At 43.9% G+C, this 25927-nt stretch overlaps 1 protein-coding gene across 2 annotated transcripts in view; it reads right to left on the reverse strand.

The window, feature by feature from the left end:
* The window catches only part of gramd1bb (GRAM domain containing 1Bb), a 54778-nt gene extending 29391 nt beyond the window's left edge, over nucleotides 1-25387 (reverse strand). For both annotated transcript variants that reach the window (XM_062385583.1, XM_062385582.1), the window contains exons 1-2: nucleotides 24892-25387; nucleotides 1762-1972 (exon numbers count right to left, since the gene is read on the reverse strand). In XM_062385583.1, the coding sequence (XP_062241567.1) occupies nucleotides 1762-1972; nucleotides 24892-24914 (234 nt within the window). In that variant the 5' untranslated portion in view covers nucleotides 24915-25387. The remainder of the gene's footprint in view (nucleotides 1-1761; nucleotides 1973-24891) is intronic.
* Between the last annotated feature and the right edge of the window lie 540 nt (nucleotides 25388-25927).

Below are 25927 nucleotides of genomic sequence, written 5' to 3' on the forward strand. Positions count from 1 at the left end.
GGACCGGTGCGCTATCTGGGAGCGCACAGGCACAGGCACACACACACACACAAATTATTGTGACTTAGTCAACCACCAACATTTTCGTCTCGTCTCGTCTCGTCTCGTCTCGTCAACGAAAGTTAAAAATAGATTTAGTCATAGTTTTTATTTTCAAAGATCTGTTTTCGTTACGTCTTCGTCTCGTCTTCGTCATGGAAAAAGGGTCGTTAAGGAATATATTTCGTCATCGTTTTCGTCAACGAAATTCACACTGGGCTGCACCTTATTTAAATTGTGGAACAAACTTCATCCTACATCACTGGCCCGACCTTTAATTCCAGCGGGTGAATAATTACCCAAGATTTGTCAACACGACTCATTGTTTGGGATAACTCCATCTCTGCTGTGTGATTGGTTAAAACTGGCTTACTACTTCGTTAGTTAACCCTAACCCTAACCCTAACTGTCCCGTTTATCATTCACCTCTTGTTCTTAGCAGGATGAATAAAGAGTTCAGAGAATAGGGGGGAGAACTCGAGATGTGATAAATGAAAGGCTGGAATGGAGGAGGAGAAGGGTTAAATCTCTCCTGAGGGGGGAGAGTGATAGCTACACAAGTTACATGTCAGTATGTACAAATCAATAACTAATCATAACACATACGTCACTGCACAACTTTAACGTGTTTGTGCAGTCACAGTTAATGGATGGCTGCACACAAGAGCTTACACATCATCTCGTGCAGGAGACAGATAGATATGTTATCTAACGCAGTACGCCAGACCAAGAGTATGAGAAAAGCAGCAGCCAAACCTATTTTCTACCGTTGTCTTATGTACTTGTTTTCTACTTTAAAAAGAAAACATGACACATTCTGACTTAAAATCCACATTTATGTTAATGTCAAACCCTCACTTTCATGTGGTCTTGCAGAATTTGCATCTAAATTAATGTAACAAGTCTATGTCTGCATGTCATGTCCGCTGTTATGTTTATAGTGAGATATTACTCATAGTTTCAAAGACGGCCTATCACAACATTCATTGTCGAAGCACCTCTGTGCACCACAGAGTGCCTCATGGTTTTTCTGTCCCAGAAAACTCTTCTCATAAAAGCATTTCATTGAACGTTCTTGATCCAACTGAGAATGTATTGCGCTATTTAGCTACATCATACTACCACGTTTGGAAACGATGACACAGAAACTAACAACTGCTTGCTCGTTGGATCTTTTCAGTCAAGATGTAGCCTGATTCGTAAGGCTCCTATCACATGACCCCCTTCCAGAAGAAAGAGACCAGGCATTAGCCTCGGCCACCAGTGTAAAAAACAACATGGATAATCTATTAAAAGTGTTGTTGACCAGGTTGTTTTTGCTAACAGCTGTTGTGCATTTACATTTTATTATTCACAATTGCTGCTTCTCATTTGTAGCCTAGCTCTCTGCAACCAACAACAAAGTGCTTCCTGTTTACACCAGCATGTGGATGCTCAGTTTATGTGAATTGTTTTATGTTAAGCGTCTTATGGACCGAGTATTTAACTAATAGAGAGCCAAAATGCTTGTGTGGACAGAGATGGCTTTAGTACGAGTACGAAAACGAATCAGTACGGATGCAGCTTTAGAGTTAAAAAGACACAGAGCGAGCCAGAGAGCAAGACACAAAATAAGTTTTACCCTCTAATAAAAATAGAGCCTCACAGTTTAAAATGTGGGGCTCTATTTTTGTGCTCACAGGTCCTCAATCAAGTGCGGAGGAGCATCTCCTGGTCACTCACCTTCGAGTTCTTTCCCCCGCTTCGTGCTGACTGCAGGGAGTACGTTCTCTGGACGACCTGCTCGGGTGTGGAGGGGGACTTGTCAGAGGAGTGGTCCGAACCCTTCTCCACCATGTTCTCACCCTCCTGGGTCTGTGGCGTGGGAGAGCGTGAGCGTTTGCGTAGGACTGGTGAGCAGGCAGGTGTGCTCTTGTTTGAGTTACTGGCAGTGCTACAAGTAAAGAAAGAGAAAAAACATGTACTTATTCATTTTAATGTTACCTCACCTTAAATCAAACATAAAGGACAACATACATCACGGAAATCACACAATCACTCCTTGGATATATTGATGAAAGCAACATGCAATGTAATGTCGTTTACAGATCAGTCTTCACAGCAGCACAGCGCACGCACGCGCGCACGCACACACACATACGAGTTTCCTTCCAGTTACATCACTTGAAGCCTAACAGGCTTGAAGCAGCATGTGCTAACTTGGCTAATAACAGCTAAGCTAATGCAGTCACACAACAACAACAACACCAGCAGCAGCAGCAGCGAGGGAAACACATTTACACGCATTACTGTTTAGACTTACAAAAGAACAGGGACATCAATATGTTTGTTTTGTAAGCCTACGGTCAATTTAATTAAGAAATGTACCAAGCCAGATAAAAAACAACCAACTCAGGTTGACTCGACCCTGACATTTATAGAGGTGCGTCGTTCAGATCCCATAAAAAATGTGGCCAAGCGACCATGTAAGATCTCTTTCCTGTACTGAAACTGTTTCCATGTCTACAGCAAAGCCAATGAGCCAGAGTGGAAGACATAACAAGGATTAAATGATCAGAGACACAGTGCCAGGTGGAAGGCATACTGTAACTCCAACCATCCAAGTATTCCCATAGCATGTGATTCTGTTATGTCAAATGAAGGTAACCTGTTGACTTTTACATAGGGATTTGCTTTAATACCTCCACTGACAGGTCTCTAACCGAATGTCTTAAGACAGGTTGTCCTTGTACTTTCATTTACACTAATTTACTCTCAGCGAGCCTCTTAGATCCAGGACTAGACTCTTATACACACTCAGAAAGAAGACTTCTCCTCAAAATGACAGAGGCCAACAAAAGGCTTTGCAAGTGATCTTGGATGTAGTGTGCCCGCCAAGCTTGGTTACTTGACATGGTGTTATGAAAGCCATTACATCAGTGCCAGCCAATGGTCGCTGTTAGTGGCCATGAATTACTGATCTACTGTTGCATTCTGGGCTTCATTGCAGCTTAGAGCAGTGAATCATAGAGAACAGCGCTGACAGCCTCTGTCCGACAGTCCAACTCGGCAGTACCAGTAGCTGCTTGATATTAAAAGGGAAGGGCATTACAGAATATTCACAGCTGATTAATACAGGGGGCTGGATAGTGCTTGTGTGTTGTGGTATCACTGATATCAATAGATGGGATTGACAAATGGTTTGCTTTCCAGGGGATGGACATTGTGACTGTTCAGTACGTTGTGTTCCCTACACAACGCTTGTAGTCTTATAGTCCCTGCTGACCTGATTAGGAGTAAATTGGTCAAAAAAAGTATTATTTGAGATGATGGTATCGTTCAGAGCAAAGGAGGGTTTTATGAAACACTATCTTATCTATTGGAATACTTTTTACGTTCCGATAACCATCAATTAATAATGTCAACTTTAGGTTTGGTGTCCATGACACTCAGACCACTGTAAGATTAAAAATGTAAATTATTTCATTCGGTCCAAATGACATGATTGGCTGGCATACTTGTCTGTCAATGTACATGACCGGAGTCATGGTAAAGTTATCTATAGCAGCTGTCAGTCAGTACACATTCATGTGTTTTGGGGGCGTACCTTTGACGGGGTGTATAAGAGGGGGTGGGATATATCGGTTGCATTGTTTTTTAAGTGTAGCTTGCTCTTGCTAGCTTTTCCAGGATTACCAACCCTAACTATAAGCATTGTTTCATATTTTTTTATAGCGATTTCTGAATTTTAAAGCTGTATGTCACATCGATTAGTGTATTACTCAGTAAAAACCCATGGAGGAGCACAATGCCTTGATATTTAGCAAAATTATAATCTCTTTAGAGACTGTACTGATATGGGACCTCAGATATTGTACCGGGTATGTCAGTTTTTATTAAATAACAATGCAATTTGATTGTGAAGGCCTATTGGTGTTTGAATTAAATCAGAGGAGGGGACCTATTTTGTTTTAGCTACTTTCACACAAATCACTGTGCATGTATACGTGTGCAGCTATAATGCAAGTGACTGCCATTCAGTAGTGTTTACAATTCAACAGATTGAAGACATCCCCTTGATATCAGCTGGGGGAACCCCATTGTTACAGATTTTTTTCCAAATATCTCTGAACCATTTCTCACAGGCTCAAAGTTCTCCTTGGTCACAGTAACACAAAAATAAAAACGTGTTATCTCCTTCCAGGATCATTTACATTACAGACTAGTTTTACAGGAAGAGAAAATTGTTTGCGTTCAAATATATATATTATATATATATATATAATATATATATATATATATAATAAGAGACACCTTATGGGCCTTGAGAGCTGATGTATTTCTAGCAGAAAGGCACACATAGGGAACCCCTGTTGTTTTTGTATTGAACTGAATCAAATTGGGGACTTCATATTTCAATTATAAGAAAAAATGAGCACCACTAGGTGAGAAAGACTCATTTTTCTCAGTATCATACTTTCTAAAGCATCTAATTATGCCCAAAGCTACATTTTGGACAGATCAAACCAGGCCATATAAATGTAGGGATATCAATTATTATTAAATTTAATTAAACAGTTATTTTGACTATTAGGTTATATAGGGTTCTGTCACTACGTTTTGCACTCACACTAGGCTATACTTTGTGAGTAAGTGGTAAGAGGAAGAGTGTATGTGAATGGGCAAAGGAAAGTTGGAAATGAATGAAGTATCACGCTCACTGGTAAAGCATTCTCCCTACCTTTTATGTTCATTTTATGTTTTACCAATTATGCTGCAGTATGTATTTACCAATTATGCTGTAGTATAGTACCTTGTGTTGCACAATGTGCAACTTGTCAGAGAAAGGTGACTACACATGTGAATTTTTAAATCAAAGCTTATGATCAGCTCCTTTTCACAAATTTCAACCATGACAGGGAAGATCATGAGAGTTGCAGCCTGGCAAAGAGGATAAACATTTCTCTGAATCACATCATGGAAAATGTGCAAGTTTGATGTGCTTTCTGCTAATCCACAGATAGACTTAGGATTTGATTTACGTAACTGTCTTTCTTAGAAAGGATTTTGTGAAAGTACGAGGTAAACTGAGTTCTACATGATTCAATTCAGTAATAGCATAGCTATATCAAAATAAAATCAATAAATCTTAGTTATATGGATACCAGTTTGAAGAAATTAGAAGCAATGGGACTATGAAGAGAATCTAATCATATTTAGTTTTCATTTGAACCTGGGACTGCCGGACTTTATGGAAAATGTTTGAAGATCTTCACCTACCTCCCATCTAACCCAAGAGCAACTGAACATGCTTCCCAAAACCACAGTCGATCACTCCAAAGAATAATAATAATAATGTTACAGAGCCCATGCTGAGTCACTCTTGCAATATTTTTTGCATTATCTCACAATATGTATTCGATTACCTTGCAATAGTTTTGCATAATGAAATGACAATCTTGCATGATGTAGATGAGCAAATATTACAAGACAATGCAAGACAAATTCAGGAATGTATTCCCGAAAATTATGGCTGTGACCATGTGGGGGTCCATGCTGCTCATACATACTCGTAAAAAAACTAAAACACAAATTAGGCAATTTTCCCTCCCCTGCAGACCCATTCACACAGTAGATAGCTCTTCTAACCTGTATGGGTGGATGGAGGGAGCGAGCACCCAGCTGACACAAGCAGCTGCTGCTACATACACACTACAATAATATTGCTATAGCAACAGTGAACTGACTGAAAATGCATCAAGGCCCACAGTGGCTCGGACATTGCGCGTTTGATGAATGATTTCTGAACCTCTTTATACAATTATCCATATATTGTGGCGTGCACTCATGGGTGTGTCCTCTCACCCAGTGGGTTGATGGGTAATGTTAGAGGCTGTAGCTATACATACTTCCCGTATGGGGAACATGTGCCAGTTCTTCCTTGCTACTGAATAAACAGCAGTAAACAGTACCTGCGTCTCTGCCTTTCCTTGTCTTGCAACATTGGTGACCCCGTTTTTTGGACATGTTCGAGGTAGAGGAGGATAGTGTCCCTTCCTCATCGGGGGAAGACGTATTTTCTTCCCCGGCGCCCGTGGACCGTGTCTCCACAACGACCATGGCGCCGCAGCTTCCGCGACCAACCAGCTCCGCGGAGCACGTTAAACTGCCGGAGTTTTGGCAGAACGACCCCGCGCCGTGGTTTCTGCACGTCAAGGCTCTTTTCCATCTGCGAGGAGTAACGGCAGATGACTCCAGGTTTTTTTGGTGGTCGCGGCTTTGGACCAGCAATCCACCCGGTGCGTGATGCAGCTCCTGCGAGCCCCGCCGCTGCGCGGAAAGTACGCCGCCCTCAAGCAGCTTCTCCTCCGGCGCTACAGCTTGTCAGCCGCGGAGAGAGCGGACAAGCTACTGTCGCTTCCCGGTTTGGGCGATGGTTCGGCAGTGGACCTGATGGACGAGATGCTGTCGTTGCTGGGCTCCGAGGATGATGGTTTCCTGTTCCCGCACATCTTTCTGCGCCAGCTCCCGCTGCAGGTGCGCGCAGCCCTCGCCAACTCTTCTTGTTTGGCGGCCGGCGACTTCCGTGGATTGGCTGAGCAGGCGGACCGGATCCTGCTGACTTCGAGGAACGTCTCCGTGCAAAGTGTGGCCGTGGAGTCCTTGCAGCCGACGTTGGAAGACGAGGTTCCGGCATTGACGGCTGCAGTTTCCACCCGCAGACAGCGTGGCCAGCTGTGTTTCTTCCATCAGCGCTTCGGCAGCAAGGCGCGCCGCTGCGTTCCTCCGTGCGCGTTCGAGGCACCGGGAAACGGAAGAGCCGGCGCTCGGTAGCAGCCGTGGGCGCTGGCGAGCAAGAGGAGCTGCTGTTCGTTCATGACTCCATATCAGGTAATCAGTTCCTGGTGGACTCTGGCTAGCAGAAGAGCCTTCTCCCTCCTGCAGCTACGGACCTCTCGGCCTGTGGCAGTGGTCCGCGTCTGACAGCGGCTAACGGTTCGGCTATAGAGACGTTTGGTACCAAGTTTGTGACTGTGTGTTTCAATGGACGCAAATTTCTGTGTGACTTTGTTGTAGCCTCCATTACGGTTCCTATTATCGGAGCAGATTTTCTGTGCACTAATGGGTTGTTAGTGGATGTAGCTAATCGCAGGCTCATTGATGCTGTGTCTTTTGCGTCTTTTCCGTGTCAGACAGGGGGACCCGGGCCGTTAACACACGCTAATTTCGCGGAGTCAAAGGATGTCTTCCAGCGCTTACTGGCGGAATTTCCTTCGCTAACAACGCCCGCATTTTCTGCCAGGGTTACTAAACACGGCGTGGAACATTTCATTCCCACTGCGGGTACGCCCGTTTTCGCACGTTCGCGTCGCCTCGGCACCGTGAAGTTAGCCACCGCGAAGGAGGAGTTTGCTACCATGGAGCGTTTGTGGATCGTTAGGCGGTCCAACAGCCCGTGGGCTTCGCCGCTCCACATGGTGCCCAAGGCGGAAGGGTCTTGGCGGCCGTGCGAGGACTTCCGCTGTTTAAATAACATTACGGCCCATGACCGTTATCCCATTCCGCATGTTCAGGATTTTTCGATTCGCCTGGCGGGCATGACAATTTTTTCTAAAATCGATTTGGTAAGAGATTATCATCAGGTGCCTGTGCGGTCAGAGGCGTGCCCAAGACTGCAGTCATTACACCATTTGGGCTTTTCGAGTTCCTGCGAATGCCGTTCGGCCTTAAAGGCGCAGCGCAGACGTTTCAGCGCTTGATGGACTCAGTGTTACGTGACCGCGCGTTTGTTTTCGTCTATTTGGACGACATCTTGGTGGCCAGCCCGTCGGTTGATGAGCATTTGTCGCACCTTAGGCAGGTTTTCCAGCGCCTTGATGGACATGGTCTCATTGTCAACACAAGCCAAGTGCCAGTTTGGGCTGTCTGTCATAGACTTTTTGGGCCATCGCATTTCGTCGCAGGGTGCGGTTCCTTTGCCCTCGAAGGTGCATGCAGTTGCGGATTTTCCCCGTCCGGTCTCGGTCAGGTCGCTACAGGAGTTTTTGGGCATGGTAAACTTTTACAATTGTTTCTTGCCTCGTGCGGCCCAACTCCTGCAACCATTGTATGGTGCTTTGAAGCTTAAGAAAGCCAAGGACCAGGTTGACTGGACCCCTGGGAGGATCCAGGCTTTTGAGGGGGCTAAGGCTGCCCTGGCTAACGCGGCGCTTCTGGCGCACCCCGCGTCTCGGGCGCCCATCGCCCTCACGACCGATGCTTCGGATGTGGCTGTCGGTGCAGTTGTGGATCAGCGTGTTGCGGGTGCGTGGCAGCCCCTTGCATTTTTTAGCCGCGGTTTGCGAGACAGTGAGCGAAAATACAGCGTGTTTGACCGAGAACTGTTAGCGTTGTACCTGGCTACGCGTCATTTCCGTTTCCTGCTGGAAGGCCGCCCTTTCACAGCCTATGTTGACCACAAACCATTGACGTTTGCTATGGCGAAGGTGACAGAGCCATGGTCTGCTCGCCAGCAGTGCCATCTAGCGGCGATCTCCGAATTCACAACGGACATCCAACATGTGGTGCGGCAGTGGTGCAAAATGGTGGGCCTGCCCTCCTTTGCGACGTCTCCACGGGCCGCCCCCGCCCGGTGGTGCCAGTTGCTTGGCGCCGTCGGGTCTTTGATATGGTGCACTCTCTTTCTCATCCGGGTGTCCGGGCGTCGGTGAAGTTGGTGTCTTCGAAGTTTGTGTGGCCTGGCCTTCGCAAAGAGGTCAAAGAGTGGGCGGCCACATGTGTGGCGTGTCAGCGCGCAAAAGTTCACCAGCACACTAGAGCGCCCCTCGATCCATTTTTGATTCCGGCCAAGCGTTTTGATCATGTGCATATCGACCTTGTGGGGCCTCTTCCCCCTTCCCAGGGTTTTACACATCTCCTTACCATGGTAGATCGGACCACTAGGTGGCCAGAGGCGGTTCCTCTGTTTTCCACGACATCTGCGCACGTGGCACGCGCTTTTCTTTCAGCTTGGGTCTCGCGTTTTGGTGCACCGTCTGATGTCACTCTGACAGAGGCCCGCAGTTCATTTCGGATCTCTGGTCGGCGCTAGCAAAGTCTTTGGGCACACAGGTTCACCGTACCACTGCCCACCACCCCCAGGCTAACGGTTTGTGTGAACGTTTTCACCGGTCGCTTAAGGCGTCATTGCAGGCTGCGCTCTCAGATGCAAACTGGTGGGATCGGTTGCCGTGGGTGATGCTCGGGTTGCGCTCGGCTCCTAAGGCTGACCTGGATGCCTCGCCTGCAGAGTTGGTGCTCTGTCAGCCGCTCCGCGTCCCAGGGGAGTTTCTGCCTCAGAGCTCGGCCCCCTTTCCGGTTCCTGTTGCGCGTCCTGCGTCGCAGGCCGCTTGTGCACCGGTGCCCGTGCATCATTTTTCTCCTCGGTCTTTCGTGCCAACGGATCTCGCGACCACTCGGTTTGTTTTCGTGCGTCACGATGCTCAACGGTTTCCCCTCCAGCCCCCGTATGACGGCCCGTTTAGAGTGTTAGAGGCGGGTTCTAAAAGTTTCATTCTGGACATGGGCGGGCGCAGGGAGCGCGTTTCGTTAGACAGGCTTAAGCCAGCTCATCTGTTGGCCGGCGAAGAGGTGCTACCGGCCCGGGTTCCCCGTCGTGGTCGCCCCCCTTCTAAGACACCTGTGTTGTTTTCTCCAGTTGTGCCTCCTGATCCTGTGCCTGTTGTAAATGATGTCCCTTCTGCCTGTTCCACCCCTGCGTTTGCAGACGGGGGTCGGCGTAGCCGTTATGGTCGCCTCGTTAAACCCCCTGGAAGGTTCTGACTTTTGTCCAATTTTTTTTTTCCCTCTGGGTGTTCGGGGGGGGGGGGGGGGGCTGTGTGGCGTGCACTCATGGGTGTGTCCTCTCACCCAGTGGGTTGATGGGTAATGTTAGAGGCTGTAGCTATATATACTTCCCGTATGGGGAACATGTGCCAGTTCTTCCTTGCTACTGAATAAACGACAGTAAACAGTACCTGCGTCTCTGCCTTTCCTTGTCTTGCCACAATGTCATATTTATGGGTATTTCATAACACCTTTGTTCACTATGGTATTCATTCTGTAGTTGTTTAGATTATCTGGTTTGACGTGCAAGCGAATTAAGACCTCCTTGATTCAAGTTGCTCCAAAAAAAGGTTGTAATAACTAATTCTATAATATCTCTCATAGTAATATATAATAAATCAGTTATAATACATTCTGCATGGGACCCTATATACAATCATTTCAGGTACCAAAAGTGACTTTGAACAGTTTGAAAAATGAGATGGATAGAAACTAATAACTGAGGAAATTCTCACTACCCAGTGCTGTAATTTAACATAAATATGTAACTTTGGCCACAAGGGGTCTCTCACTCAAAATAATAACAAAACTTGTTGGCTTCACCACCATTGCCAATAAAAATCTAATTGATGCTTCTCAGGCACAAATCATATTCACAGATGAGGTGTTCAAGTTTTATTAACATTACACAGCAAACAGAAACACATAATCATGATCTATTATGAGTGATCAATAGTGGAGGGAAAAACTGCTAACTGGCTAGCAGTTTGTTTTTCTGTCATAATATCATGAACGGTAAAGCAGAGACGGAAAAACCCTGGGTAAAGTGGATTTGATGCAATCTAGGTGACCAAATGAAATGTCCTGTTGACTTGAGCACAGAATTCATCTGCAGAGCTCTACACAGTCAGACAGACAGACAGACAGACAGACAGACAGACAGACAACTTCTAGGTGCTGATCAAACAGGATCCCTACATGTCGATCAATAAAATAGGTCAAGTTCTCACATATAGAAAGCATGAAAAAAACACAGAGGGAAACAAGCAAGCTGCTTGTGCCACTTTGTTACAGTCTTTTCTTTAAATAAGCTCTAAAGCCCTAAATCCAACGGGCTCAAGCTGTCCAAATGCTCGGCTTCACAATAGAACAGAGTTCCGGGCCGTTCCGGGCCTTTCCGAGGGCCCCACTTGTTTTCTCAGTTTTGCTGACCCTGGAAAAATCCCATCTGGCATTGGCCCCTCAGCTCCGCTTGGTTTGAAAAGGCCACGAGGAGCAAGAGCAATCACTGCGCATGTACGCACAGGAATGTGCATGCAGTACACAGAGGCAGACATAAACATGGGCATGCGTGTGGACGCCAAGCACATGTGCTCATGTATTACATAACTAAATTACAGTTCCATTTGCTTCAAATGAAACGTCACACTAGTGATGTCATACATTATCTACAAAATACTGCAAACTCGAAACACGCTCACATTTAAATACACCCATGAAATGCATGTATTATATAACCGGACCCATCCTACCCCACTCATCTCCTCTGTCAGCAATAACACACACACACACACGTTCAACACACACACATACACACACACAAACACTGTTGCCACCATACCGCTGCTGAAAGACACAGTCCCTCAACACCTCGCCGTAACAGCCGTCCAGACAGCGACAGCCCTCATTGGTCACCGCCACACACTCAAACACCACCATGTCCTCGTAGGCAGCCCCAAGCAATGAGCTGTTCATCCACTGGATCATTCAACAGACTGTGCACTGAACTCGTCCTTCCTCTCTCCGTGTAGAAGAGAAAAGGTAGATGGACAAATAGAATGGAAAGATAGAGAGTGAGAGAGTGAGAGAGAGAAGATGGAAGAGGCACGCAGGGAGATTTTCTTTAGCAGGCTTAGGGCCACTGATCTTGCCCTGCTAGCTCTGATCTCCTAATAACCAGCTTACATCACCCTTAACACCACCTGCCAAAGAAAAGGCATTGGTGGTCTGAAGTGCAGCTGCCCCTCCTCCTCCTCCCCTTCCTTGGACTCTCTTTCTAAATAGCTCATGCTGATCTTGCCAAGCATGGAAACTAATCATTATGCAGCCTCCGTGCAATTTTGCCCTAGTGCAGGCAGGTAGGCAGTCAGTGGTTCCTAGCACTAACCTGGTCGTAGCCATGTAGAGAGCCGCTCCACAGCGATCAGCCCTTTTCAAACGGCTTCATTCACGCAATGGGAGCCGTGGATGAGGCATAGGAGGAAAGAGAGGAGGAGGAGGGGGGAACAGGAGAGATGAGAGAGGGATGAAGGATAAGGGGGAGGAGGGTGGATGAGTTCCGGAGCATGCCAGAAGGATGGGAGGAAAAGGAGGTGGAATCTAGCGCAGTAGAGGAAGATAACACGAACGGGCTTTCCCGACAGACGGAGAGAAACCACAGACGATCCGGATCAGTTTTTTTCCCCCTCGTCCTCTCTCTATCATTCACTCTCTTCCCTTTTGTCTAATTAAGGCTGATAAGCTCCTGTTCTATCTTGGCATCCTGCACTTTTCCATTCCCCCGTTCTCTTCGTCTGTCTGATTGCTACATCCGTTATAGTAAAGGCCCTTTTCTGGTGATTGCTGCTCACGGCTGCAGACTGACAATAGATGGAGTGAGATTGAGGGAGAATGTGCAAGTGGACCGAGAGAGAGAGAGAGAGAGAGAGAGAGGGGGGGGGGGGGGGGGTGAGGCACAGCGGCAGAGCAAATGAGAGAGAGAGAAGGAGAGAGAGAAAAAGAGATGGCTTTCACTTTGCATTCCACCTCTACTTGCTGCTAGTGCACTGAGCCTGCTGCTTCCTCAATTATTCATGTGCTTCATGAATGGAGGGGCTGACATCACCAGCATTCAGGTCACTTTACATTTGAATCTCCCACTAAATCACACAATAAACGAGCTACACGCACATACACACAAACACACAAACACAAATACACACAACCGTGAAACATGTATATCTTTATAAATATGTATGTATATACAGAAATATACATATATAGATAGCTACACACACACCCTATATATATATATGTATCTTTCATTTAGCAGTAGGGAAGAGCGGGTAATGTGAGACACCCCCTGTATCTAGGCAACGGATCACATCTGTGGTCATGTGACCATTATGTTTTCAAGCCCCTCCCATTCCCCGCTTGCCAGGAAGGAAAAGTTGGTGCTGTGGAAAGTATGTTTTTTTCACAAAAATGTGTTTTTTTGCATGTAAAAGTAGATTTTCTTGCTTTGAACTTAATCAACTGTTGTGTCAAAACAAATTGATTCAGGTAGAAAACTTACATCATATATGTTGGTGAACTTCCAACATATTAAACCATGTGATTGATGCTAGCTGAAGATTAGCCTGAATTGCTAAGATATGTTGTTTTTTCTAAAACGGTGGCTGTGGGGTAAAGTGGGACAGATGCTGTGGGGTAGAGTGAGACAGTGTCTCACTTTACCCACCATGAAGCACAACTTAAGTTTAGTCTTAAACATATTCTAGGGTTATATTACATTATATATGTTTTATTAAACATTGTAGAAAAGCCATCATGCCAAGAAACTATACTCCAGGAAGACAACCAGGGGCCAAACACCCCTCGCAGAGATGGAGAGTGTAGCCGCTGAGGTCATGCAATAAAAGAAGTCCTCAAGAAAAGCTGGAAGGGATAGAAATATTGATAAGATAACCCTCAAAAGATTCATAAAGAAAAAAGAGAAAGGGAAAGTAAAATCAGTAGCCTGGGGTGCAGTAGCTGAGGTAAAGAGAATATTCACAGATGAAATGGAGGAGGAGCTTGCCAAACACTTGAAACAACTAGCTGACCAGTTCCATGGCCTTGCTCCAGTTAAGTGCCGTGAACTGGCATTTGAATACGCAGAGAAAAACAATATCCCTGTCCCTGCCAATTAGACAGAGAAACAATGTGCAGGTAAGCTAGGGTGTGAAAGAGATCACATGAATCATAATAATCATAAATGTGCTTAGTTGACCAATCCCCATGATTCTGTTACTAGTCCGATATTAGTTGTTGTTTTAATCTAGCTGTCAGGATTTAAGCTATTACAACATTTGTTGTTATGGTAGTTTTAAAGTGGAAAATGTAAGTGGACCACTTTACCCCTTAACTGGGGTAAAGTGGGACACAAGATCACTTTTTTTAAAACAATCATATTTTCACTGCCCTTTGTCCTGAAGACATTCTGATCATTTCCGTGGCTAGAAAACATCCTGAATTAATGGGAAATGTGTAAATTTTACTAATATATCATTTAAGCTCGCCTAGAGGGGAGCAAATGTAAAAAATGTCCCACATTACCCCTCTCTCCCCTATATATAAATATATGTGCCTGTATATATGTAACAAAAATATAAACATCCATACATATACACACAAGCAAATATATTTATACAAGTACATATACATGCAGTGTGTGTTTGTACAGTAGATGTTGCCAGTGCCTTGACACCAATGCAACCAATAATTACAATGAATACACAATTACTAAACCAATATTAACTTTTTTTGATTCAGCCCCCTAAACACGTATAGTCCATCTAATAAAATTAACCCTAACCCTTTTTTTTTTTTAATAATTTTAATTCATGATCTATTTTAAACTGTGTGATATTCAGACCCTCGACCATTCAAACTGCACTTTAATGCATTGTCAAATGCACTTTTGGTCAATACTGTTTCCTGCTGCAGTGTTGACATCAGTTGATTTCAGCAAAATATTTACTTTGTATTCATATTTGAAAGGATTAACCACTAAGTTAATTATTTTTTTTTTTTTTTATATTTTTGTTTATTGGGAGTAGTTTCACGAGATACAACAATATAACAGGGAATACTTCCATCTTACATTTTTTCCCATCTTTTTATCCCTCCCACATTCCCATCCCCAGCACCCATAACAAACCTATAAACACGAAAAAACAACCAAATATAAAAATAAATAAATAAATAAAATAAAATAAAATAAATAATTAAAGGGGAAGGGTGAATTGTTATTAAAAATAAAATAAATGGGGGGGAGGGGGGGGCTCAGTCATCACCATAACGCAGAGATGTCAAAGACTCAATATGACTTAAGAGAGGTCTCCAAGTCTTTTCAAATGAATTTCAGGAACCATTCAGGGAAAATCTAAGCTTTTCAAGACTCATGAACAGTAAAACCTCTTCAACCCACCTACTGTGAGATGGGGGTTGAGGGTGTTTCTGTTTAAAGAGTATAAGGCGTCTGGCCAACAGGGTGGTAAAGGCAAGGACATTCTGTATAACTCTAGAGGCAAAAGGCTGTAGGGGGGCCCCAAACAAAGCCAAGAGAGGTTGAGGAGAGATCGTAGTGTTATATGCTGTGCCAAGAGTTTTAAAGATTTCAGACCAGAATGTGGCAAGCCCGGGACAGGACCAGAACATATGAGAATGATCTGCTGGGGATTGTTTGCACCTGTTACAGGAGTCAGTTACATTGGCATAAATTCGAGATAGCCTCAAGTTAGTGTAGTGAACTTTGTGCACTACTTTACATTGTAGGAGGCCATGCCTCACACAGATTGAAGAGGAATGAACCAACCGTAATACTTGTTCCCAATAATCATCAGGTAGTGTGACTCCAAGCTCTTGCTCCCAAGAATACTTGGGGCCTGATGCTGGGCTATCGAGAGAAGAGTTGATAAGGCTGTAAATGCTAGAAATTAGCCGCTTTTGTCCGGGATCAAGAGCCAGTATTGAATCAATCAATGTTTCTGGGGGACGACTGGGGAATTTGGGGTTCTGATTCTGAACAAAATGCCTTGTCTGAAAAAAACGAAATAGATGGGAATTAGGCAGGTCAAATTTTCTTGAGAGCTCTAAAAACGACATAAAAGTCCCTTGGTTGTAAAGGTCCTTAAAATTTGTTATCCCTTTGTTGAACCATGTCCGAAAGTTCAAGTCAGTGCAAGAAGGCGGAAATAGGTGATTGTTAGTAATTGAGAGAGGTTTGAGCCCCTATGAAGGCCTAGGTTCTTCCTCATTTGAATCCAGATTCTAACAGAATTAGTTACCACTGGATTGGAGGTAAAGTTGGGGGCAGCTAGAGGGAGCTGGGAGCAAACCAGGGAATGAAGAGAGAGCTTGGAAGATGCAAGTTCCATATCCACCCACACGGGGCACTGGTCATCTGCTGTGTTATTAATCCAGTATAAAAGTTTATAAATATTATAGGACCAGTAATAGTGTAGGAAATTAGGCAAAGCTAAGCCACCAAGAGCCTTCGGGAGCTGTAGCACTGATCTTCTGATACGTGGATTTTTATTGCTCCAGAGGAAAGAACCTATTAGTTGGTCGAGCGAGCTAAAAAAGGACTTTTTAATAAGGACAGGGATATGTGAAACAAGATATAAAAACTGCGGTAAAACAACCATCTTAACCAAATGAACTCGACCCACAAGGGATAGTGGAAGACCAGACCATCTGACAAAATCTAGTTTACATTTCTCAACTAGAGGAGAGAAATTTTTAGAGAAAAGATGACTCATTGAATCAGTAATATGCACCCCCAGATATTTAAATCCACCTGTAGCATGTTTGAAAGGGAATAAGGACTGAGGTATATTTTTTGACGCAGAATTAATGGGAAGAACTTCACTCTTGTGGATATTAAGTTTATAACCTGAATAGGACCCAAATTTGTCAAAGATATCTAGAACCACAGGGAGAGAGGCAGCTGGATTAGACATGTATAAGAGGAGGTCATCGGCATACAACGATAATTTGTGAACTTTCCCAGCTCTGATGATGCCCTCAAACCCATTCTCCTGGCGTAGCCAGATGGCCAGAGATTCAATAGCCATGGCAAATAGGAGGGGGGAGTTAATTAATTTTTAACCTGATTTGCTGCTACATATTGTGCATATAGAAATTATTTAAACACTGCACCGACTTTCTCCTATGGTGGTTGGACTTTACTAAAAACATTTTCTGTGAGGATTATGAGATTTAATTTATAGAGATAATGATTTTTAGAATTATCCATCTTGTTATTCCTTTTTATGGAGGATTTCGATATTAAAAGAGTAGATTGTGAATTTTTATTATCCAGTTTTCATTAACAACAATTACTTAATTCCATCTAACTGCTTAGGTTTTAGGGTCTAGTCAGGCTTCCTTGTCATCCACCATACATTTTCAGTAAACTGGCAAGAGAAAATGCAAATCCATCCACTGCCATATGTCATGTATTTATCTGTTTTTATCTGCCTGAATTTTCAAATCTCCTAAGTGGCTAAGCTTCAGTGACTAAATAGTCACTTGATTCATCTACAAGCTGAGTTATGAGCCATGTGTTTTGTACATTTTGATTTTAGTGATTCATCAGCTTTTCTACCTCCTTCAATCAATCAGCCCCCTGCTGTAAATGTCACCTTCCTATGGACAAACCCTGACAGGCTTTACCCAGGACTGGAACTGGGTGCCCATTACTGGCTTACCAGTCTTACACACTTTCATTTCACATTTACTGTAGCATTTATGAGCTTATTGATGAAAATGTTTCTAGAAACGAGAAACCTAGAAATACAGATATATTTTTATGTCGTTTTTTTTTTTTTTGTATCTAAAAGGTCTGCAAATTAAAAAATACCGAAGTCCTTGACAAGGGAGCTCCCCCTTCAGACATGCTACCTAACAAAACCCGGTAAAGTGAAAGCGGAGGCCGTCAATTCCTACATATGGTGGAGGTGGTCGACCAATCACAAAAGAGTGGGCCAGCAGGCCAATCAGAGCAGAATGGGCTTTATCAGGAGGGGGGCCTTAAAGAGACAGGAGCTATAAGCAGGTGTTTTAGAAAGAGGGAGCAATGAACAGTATGAGGAGAGTGATGTGTTTTCTGAAGATGTATGTTAACAAGCATGTAAGCATGTAAACCTTTTCAAGTATTAATACAAATAAAAATTACAAACCTGAATATGAGCAGAATATGCATCATTTAAATGGAATCAGCTAAAATCTGTGCTACTATTAAAAAACAGCATTTCCACTGCTCATTCTTTTTTGAGTGACATCCTATTAACACTAAACCAACCCTGGCTGGTTGTCTGAACATGCCAGAAAAGGTTAATTAATCAATGAATCCATTCAAACATACATAAAGATTACCGCAGTCAGTAATCACCCATGTGTCTCAATTATTAAGCAAAAGGAGCCCCGAGCTCTGCTGCTGGAAAGACTTGACCCTGGGGCTGCGGCAGTGCTGGCTGCCTCTGTGGGAGCGCTGAGCGGAGCCGTGCTGTGGAACAAAGGGAGCTGGACCACTGAGCTGGACAACTGTGTGCCCAGATAAGCCAGCCCAGCCTCACACCAACAACTGACCTACTTAGGAGACCTGTTCTCATTGTTGTTGCACCCGTGGGACAGAGATGGTCAAATGGACCACACAATCACAGACGTGATATGTAAATAACAGCTGTGGGCAGTTGATTCATTCATCTTAACGACTGAGGACTGGCATGCTTGACAGGATTGAATAGTTTCAGTTTCATTTTAATAGCGGTGTAGATTTGAGCCGAACGCACCCAAAGTTATAGACAATTCTCTATCTATTTGAGAGGAGGGTGTGCTGTTTACCAAGCTGTCATGGCAACACCAATGTGGCGACACCCTGCTATGTCTCGGGCGTGCAGTTACCATGGCAGCCTGTCAAACCATTCATGTGCCCCACCACTTGAAATGTTCACAACTCCAGTGAGAAAGAGAGTGCTGGAGGAGGAGATGGAGTGTGTGTGTGTATCAGGGGGTGATGCTTCTGCATAAAGCATTAACACACGATTAGTTATGTACAAAGACCTAGAGTTTAAGTGCACTTTGCTTTGAACATGTCCTGGTGGCTGATATTTTCCTCACAGCCAGAAAACAGTTTGAGAAAAGACATCACAACACTTTCTAGTGTTGATAGCTGTGTGTGTAGGAATTAAAAAAAGCTAATAAAGAGTGAAACCACTGACTGTTTTTACATTTCCTAAAACTATTTAAATCCAGGCCAAAGAGCATAACTTTAGTCTTGTACTCCCAGACTTAATTAAAATGCTTAATTACCCTCACTTTGTAGAAACCTAACATAGACAAGCCTGTTACAATTTTTGGGTTCTCATTGAAGCTGTGACCCTCTTACCTCTGGATAGAAGAACCTGTTAAAAAGCAGCTATAAATAAACTAACTGATTTAAATTCAGGTGGCGATTCAGAGGTAATTTAAGTACCCGGTGGAGATGTCGGAGAGTGGCAGTAGGGGACAGGAAACTGAGAAGCGGATTAAGCCCCTGTGGGATACTTTGTAACAGTGGGACGGACACAGCCACCAACGTCTGCAGGGGATATACAGGCGGAAGGAAGCAGGCAGGGTGACACAAAGCTGTGGGCAGAGAGACGGTGAGAGGGTAGACGAAAAGTGAGTGTGCATATGTGTTCTCAGTGTGAGGAAAGACAAATCAGGTGGATTGAGGAAATATGAGGGTACATTTCTTTTACAACTCAAATATTGTAACATTTGTCACACAAAATAAAAGTGCTGCAGTGTTTAACAAAGGCCCAAAAAAGGAAAATGGGTTGGATTCCAGCACACTGTCAGCAGGTTCAGTTCTGACCCGGCCCTTTGCTGCGTAACTTCCCCCATTCTCCCACCCCAGTTAATGTTTGCACTGAACTCTTAAAAAAGGCAAAAGTCCCCCAAACTATCTTTGAAATAGATCCTTTTGTTTAAATCATTCTCAATCATCAAAACCATGTCACATTTGCATTGAACTCCATCTCTCAAATAAGGCATGGGTTGAATAATTTCCCTAAAATACATGAATCAATGTCAGAGCCCTTTGGCCTGAACACAATATGACAACAACTAGTTTCTCTGACCTTTCAGATGAGACTTTTCATTTCATTTCATTGGGCACTATGGATACCGGTTGTCACTTCACAAATATACATCACACACAGGAAACTATGATGTTCACCAGGTATATCAATATCAGATGGATGAATATGTGTCACTTCCATATAAGTTCACTCTGGACTTTGCCACTTGGCAGCGCACGTAAAGGCAGCGCATGTCAATATCTGCAACTGTCACTGTTCCATGCCAGCCTGGGACCAGTGTTGCATATCACACACCCCTCCCTCTTCTCTTTCTCCGCTTGTTCCCCGTCTACTTCTGGAGACTGTGAGGATCTTCAGGGTACTGTCGACATGATAAATGCCTTTGATGAGTACTTTAAATTTACAACAGAACACATCAGAAAAGGCCCTTACTCTAATGAAAGCAGGGCCGCCTGAATTAAACTTAGTCTTGTATTTCACTGCCCAGCGAATTGGTCAAATAATAAGTTGTTTAAATATAAACATGCAAATTGGTAGATATCAGATTTTACATTTAGTTGTCCCTATACGTATAGGGATATGGACGGAGCCTTTGGTCCATAGCCTGCGTTCATCTTATCTGAATTTGTGGACATCATGTGAAAGCTTTTAGAACAAAACTTAAACTTAATGGAGCAGTACCACCAGAAAAATTGTGAGGGGTAGTGTAGCTGTTGAGAGATGCATATAGTACACAAGGAAGAAATGTCAAGAACGGCTTGACGTTTTAAAGACATTTTTTGAAAATGGTAAGTTGCACCACTTCAGTCTATAACATGGCCACAGTATGCCTCTATCTTAAAAGGTACATTATCACAACCTCTTTCCCCTACGTTATGTTTATTGTTGTCGGAAAATCCTGACTCTGTGCTGACCTGTAGTGGATGTATCACTTGACAAGCATGGCAACATAAAGGATGCATGGCAGTGACGGATACATTGTACATCAACACATCTCTTTTTGTACGTAAAGGCAGCAATACATGATCCTGGACCTGAACAAGGTCGTATTCGGACTAAGAAATAATGGATAATACATGTGGACTGTTCTGATCTTAGTCGCATTACGTAGACATGTATATGTCTAATCGCATTATAACGTTCTATTGGCGTTTCCTCAGCTTTTGCGACATCAACACACAACGGTTACTCAAGTGTAAACAAGTAGCTCGATGTATTGTTGACAAGAGTAATCTGGCTCTGTAACATGTAAACAGGAATATAAATAGAATAGTCTATTAGCAGGTCCTGTAAAAATCATAGTTTAATTTAATTTTTATTCAGAACCAGATCACTATATTCAGATTGTTGCTGTCCGTGTTAACGTAGTCGCTAACTGAAAACAACAAATGCAATCTTTCTTTAGTAGTTTTCCAGGTCTTCCTCCTTTTATAACAAGAACACCTAATGTCAATTTAGACCCTTAGGTGACTTTATCAAAGTCCTTCTTAACTCACCAAGGGACAGGATAAGAAAACAAATGTTGGTTATACTAGGCTCAGGCAGAGAAATGTGGCAGGGGGACAATATGGAGCAGAATCAGAGATGACAAATGGGTTGTGGGAAAGATGCAATAAAAAACAAAAGGGAAAGGGGGACAGGAGTAGAGACAGAGCAAGGAGAGAGAGTTAATAAGCTGTGGCCAGGAGGGAAACAATTCTGCAGTTCCTCCTCACTGCAGAGCCCCTGCTGTGAACTTGGAAGACCACTGTGGCCCCATTTTGATTGTGCAGTGCTTTATCCACTAGTATGCAGTTGGTTCCAAGCCTCCAAGTACACCCCCAACAAACTCCTATATCCGGACATGTCACTATTTTGTTTTCTGAGCAACTACAAATATACTAGTGTAAAAAGGACAGCGGCCTTATGCCCATATTAGATTCCGAGAACCAGCTAGATTATCAACAGTTCACCTGTAGTGAATGCAGAAGGTACCTCCCTTCTGCTCCTCTACTGTTTTGCATAGAGGAATGTCAGCAAAAATGTCCGTCTAGAAAGTCAGTTTAAAACAGCCTGAAGAGACATTATTAGCAAAGCAATAGATAATACATGTCTGGGAGTGTGGTTTGCACTTATGTACGAGAGGATGTGAAACATTCCTCGAGGCAAACCCTGAACATTTCAAAATGTCTTTGACGTTTTGTTTTTTTGCTGCTTATTTGTGGCGTGACTGAGCTCAAAGCTGTAGACTCAGAGGGGTGTAGAAGAGGAAACCATGGATGGGAGGATTCTACTCCTTTGCTGCACTGATCTCTGACCACGACATGAAGCAGCACCTTTTTTCAATAAGATACAGAAAACCAGCCGGATAACTGGCCAGACACATTTGGGCTTAAGATGCACACAGGCATTTATGTATGCAAGTCAGCCCTCGCAGTCTGTCCAAGTGTCCTGCAGCAACAATTGGCTTTTGCACAGTGCCACGTGCAGAGAGTAAGCTCCAGCTCTGGCCTCCTGTCAGTGATTTGCTGTTGCTACAGCTGCTGCTGTTGGCTGTATATGCACATCTGTGGCTGTGTACGTGAGTGTGTGCACATTTAAGTCACACTAAATGTCATATCAAGAGCAAACATCCCCACACTGGGATCATGGCCAAATCCCAAGCAATCTCTCTCTCACCCATGCACACACTCACACACACCCGCATGCATGTTCTCTTTCGCTCTTCCCCTTATCTCTTCCTTGTCTTCTGACAAGTAATGGTACAAAAATATCCTCCTCCCTGGCTGTCCATCACTGCATGCACTGTGACAAACAGGGACACCTGGTCTTCTTCTCCCCTCATGTCACTCACAGAAGTTTTGATGCTAGTTCTACACATGTAAGGATGACTTTGGAATCATATATCTTCAACTCACCAAGTAAACAAATATAACTAGAAGGAAAGGAAACTCTAACAGTAACTCTACTGTATTTATTTACAGTTCAAGTCACATTCACACACATTTAGATGGCTTTTCTATGGGCAGCACTTTTTTCTATTATACACTATACATACACTGCCGGCACAGCATTTTATATAGAGTTAATTATTTGGATATGTCTTTTTATTTTGTCTATTAGTATTTAGTATTATCATTAAAAAATGCATGTGTTGCATTCTGTACCTTGTGAAATGATATGATAATTTGTGGTGCCCATACAGGCAAGACATGTTTGTATCAAATGAAAGCCCTTATTATTAGTTAAGATTAAGATTAAGATGCATATATTAGTCCCAAACACATGCACAGACATGCAAAGGCACACACGTGCAGGTAGGGAAATCTCCTCAAGTAGTTTTAGCACTTGATTTTTCTGTAATTATTCATGTTTTTCTTTTTTATACATTGTAAATTGTCCATAGGTGTCTAGAAAGAGACTATGACATAAAATATATAATTATTATCATCTTGAGCAATCTCATCTGTCATCTGATGACAATATGGTAAAAACAGCTGGGAGTCTTCATCAGTTAGAACAGATAAATCACTGCATCCAGTCCAGATAAATAAGCTACTATGGCCAATGTCAGCTTGGTGTATTACGCTCAGGACAACAAATGCAGTAATTGAGGCCCTGATTGATGGAAAGACCTTTAGGCCACAGCATTTTTTGCCAACGCAGCAGATCTGTCCCTGGGAGATCCAAGAGCTGCATTATAAACACTATTAACAGGAGAGAGATTTCTGCTGGAGCCTCTCATTGATGAATCTACAAGGGAGAGCGGATACCTTATCACTATCATTTGTTCCAACATTGATTTTGTTTTGTTCTTTGAAACTGGCTAAAGCAAAGCTGAGAAAGAAGCCTTTAAATGTCTGTTCAAAACTACCTTTCTACTACAAACACATACTTGATTTAAGGGTAAAAGCATTTGTTGTGGATGAACAGATGGATCGATGGAGATTCCTCCTCTTGGATATGGCACAACTACAGATGTACATTGCCGTTACATAACATAACAGAATGCATGCAAACTATACCCATTTAGCCAGCCAGACAAGTCACCTCCATGCATGGTAGAGCACAGGATGGTAACAGATGGCTGTTCACTGTAACCTGTGTCTGTCTGGTGCTGCAACCAGATTAAGTGAGAACAGACTTGCTGTTTGACTGTCACTCTCTGTGCTGCAGAATGATAAAGATGTTTGAGATACACACACATCAACAGGAGGTCACACTGGGCAACACACACACACATGCACTCACTCTGATTAATTCTATATAGGACAGAGAGGAAACATTCAAAGCTACAGTACTCAATCTAAAGAGAAACAAAAAAACAATTGGAGGATTAAGTGATTTTAGGTATAAATAAAAATAGGACGACAGCAGAAGAGAGGGAAATGTTAAAGAGAGGACACAGATAAATATAGAGAGAATAATTGAGAGATGGAGACATTAGGGAAAAAGACGAGGACCTGTAGGGAAAAGATATCCTCAGGAAAACGAGAAGGGAGGAAGCGGGACACACGTTGCAGAAACGGATCCCCCTCTAGTTTTTTTTATTCTTCCTGCAGTGCTCTGTAATTTGTCACTAAAAATACCAAGCAGGAGGAGGAGGAGCATAAACAAACACGAGGGGAGGTGAGGATAGAAGGAGGGACGACTGAAAAGTGCACACAAACACTGTTGCAAATTAGGTTGAAAAAGACAAGTGAAAGTGGACGTCTGTCGGATCTGTTTGTCCAGAGACACAGAGGCAGCATGGGCCTGTTCTTTTCCAGGCAGCCACGTGAGTGCGTCTCCTCAGCTGCTCCGCTCAAACTGAGCACGCCAGAGGGGGGGCAGAGCTGGGTCGACACAGTCACGGTAGAAAAAAGAAAACACGCTGGTCCACATAGGCTTTACTGGATGGTCACACACTGGTCACAGCTACGTGGTGTCCTTATCAAGCCTCCATTAAATGCATGGCAGATTTTTGGGAGATACATTACCATACAGAATTGCACAGGTGAGGATGGAGAGATGAACATGAATATATTATGATCTTTTAAAAATGTGTCCACACAACCTTGCATAAAAAGAAATGACATTTGTCAGTGGTGCTGTTCATACATGATGCCCATAACGCTACAGACAAATTTACATTGAATATAGCAGCAGAAGCACTCTCTGCTCAGTGTTTTAGCCTTACCAGGCGAGCTTGAAGCCTTTCATTAGTACAGCGAGGAGTGTCTGACGTCCATAGCATGTTGTGGGCACTGGGCTGCCCGTTCACACCGCCGCATGCTGACTGACAGCCTGCCGAGCCCTCACCTCCCATGCACAGAGCAGGAGGGATACACGGCGGAGGGAAGGAGGAAGGAGAGGATGATGCAGAGACGGATGGATGGATGGTCTGGGGGACCCAAGTCCAGTAGGATGGTCCTCAGCTCTGCCTCCGCTTTTTTTCCGCTACATTCTTTTGCTTGTGACAATGTGCCGCAGTGCTAAACACATGTGCCAGAAATTAACACCTCCCTGGGGGATCTTCAGCTTTCCCAAAAGAGAAGGAGGTGACCTGCAGTGCAATCTTCACAAAGTAAACTGCAGCACGCAGCAGAAGGAGGCCGACTAGCGATTGCAAATGAATGACAACATGCCTGGCAACAGCTCGGTCTAAATCTGTGTCTTTCCCATCAGGCTCTTTCAAACACTGTCCCTGAAAGTGTCCGTTTGCTCGCTCAAACTCCCTTCGTCTCTCCCTCAGTCCTCTGCTGCGGATGAAAGCTGCACTTGCTGCGCTCACAGTGAGCAGGGGCAGGATCTCTACCATCCTCCCTCCCTCCCTCTCTCCCTCCCTCCCTCCTGTTCTCTCTGCCCTCTTCCCTACATGGCTCTATTTCCCTATTTCTCTCTATGATAAGCCTATAGCTGGCCCACAGGGGAGGAAAAGAGCAGGATGCTAGCCCCTGGCTATAACATCATCTGTGCAATAACCCCCAACCCCCACCTCTGACTACAATGCTATGGATAAGAAGGGTATTAAGTGGTGGGGGGGACCTGCTACAATTCTTCCCTCTCGTATTGGACTCCTGGCTTGATCAGTGTCAGCAGCTCTCTTTGTTAATCTCTTAATGAACTGAGTGGGCTGGGATACTCCCTGTGTTTATGGCTGTGTTCTGCGTACCTATTTTGAACACATGAATCAAATGATCATCATACTGACGCAACATCTAGAGTTTGAATCT

This window comes from Platichthys flesus, chromosome 4 (assembly GCF_949316205.1).
Source record: "Platichthys flesus chromosome 4, fPlaFle2.1, whole genome shotgun sequence".
Classification (NCBI taxonomy): Eukaryota; Metazoa; Chordata; class Actinopteri; order Pleuronectiformes; family Pleuronectidae; genus Platichthys; species Platichthys flesus.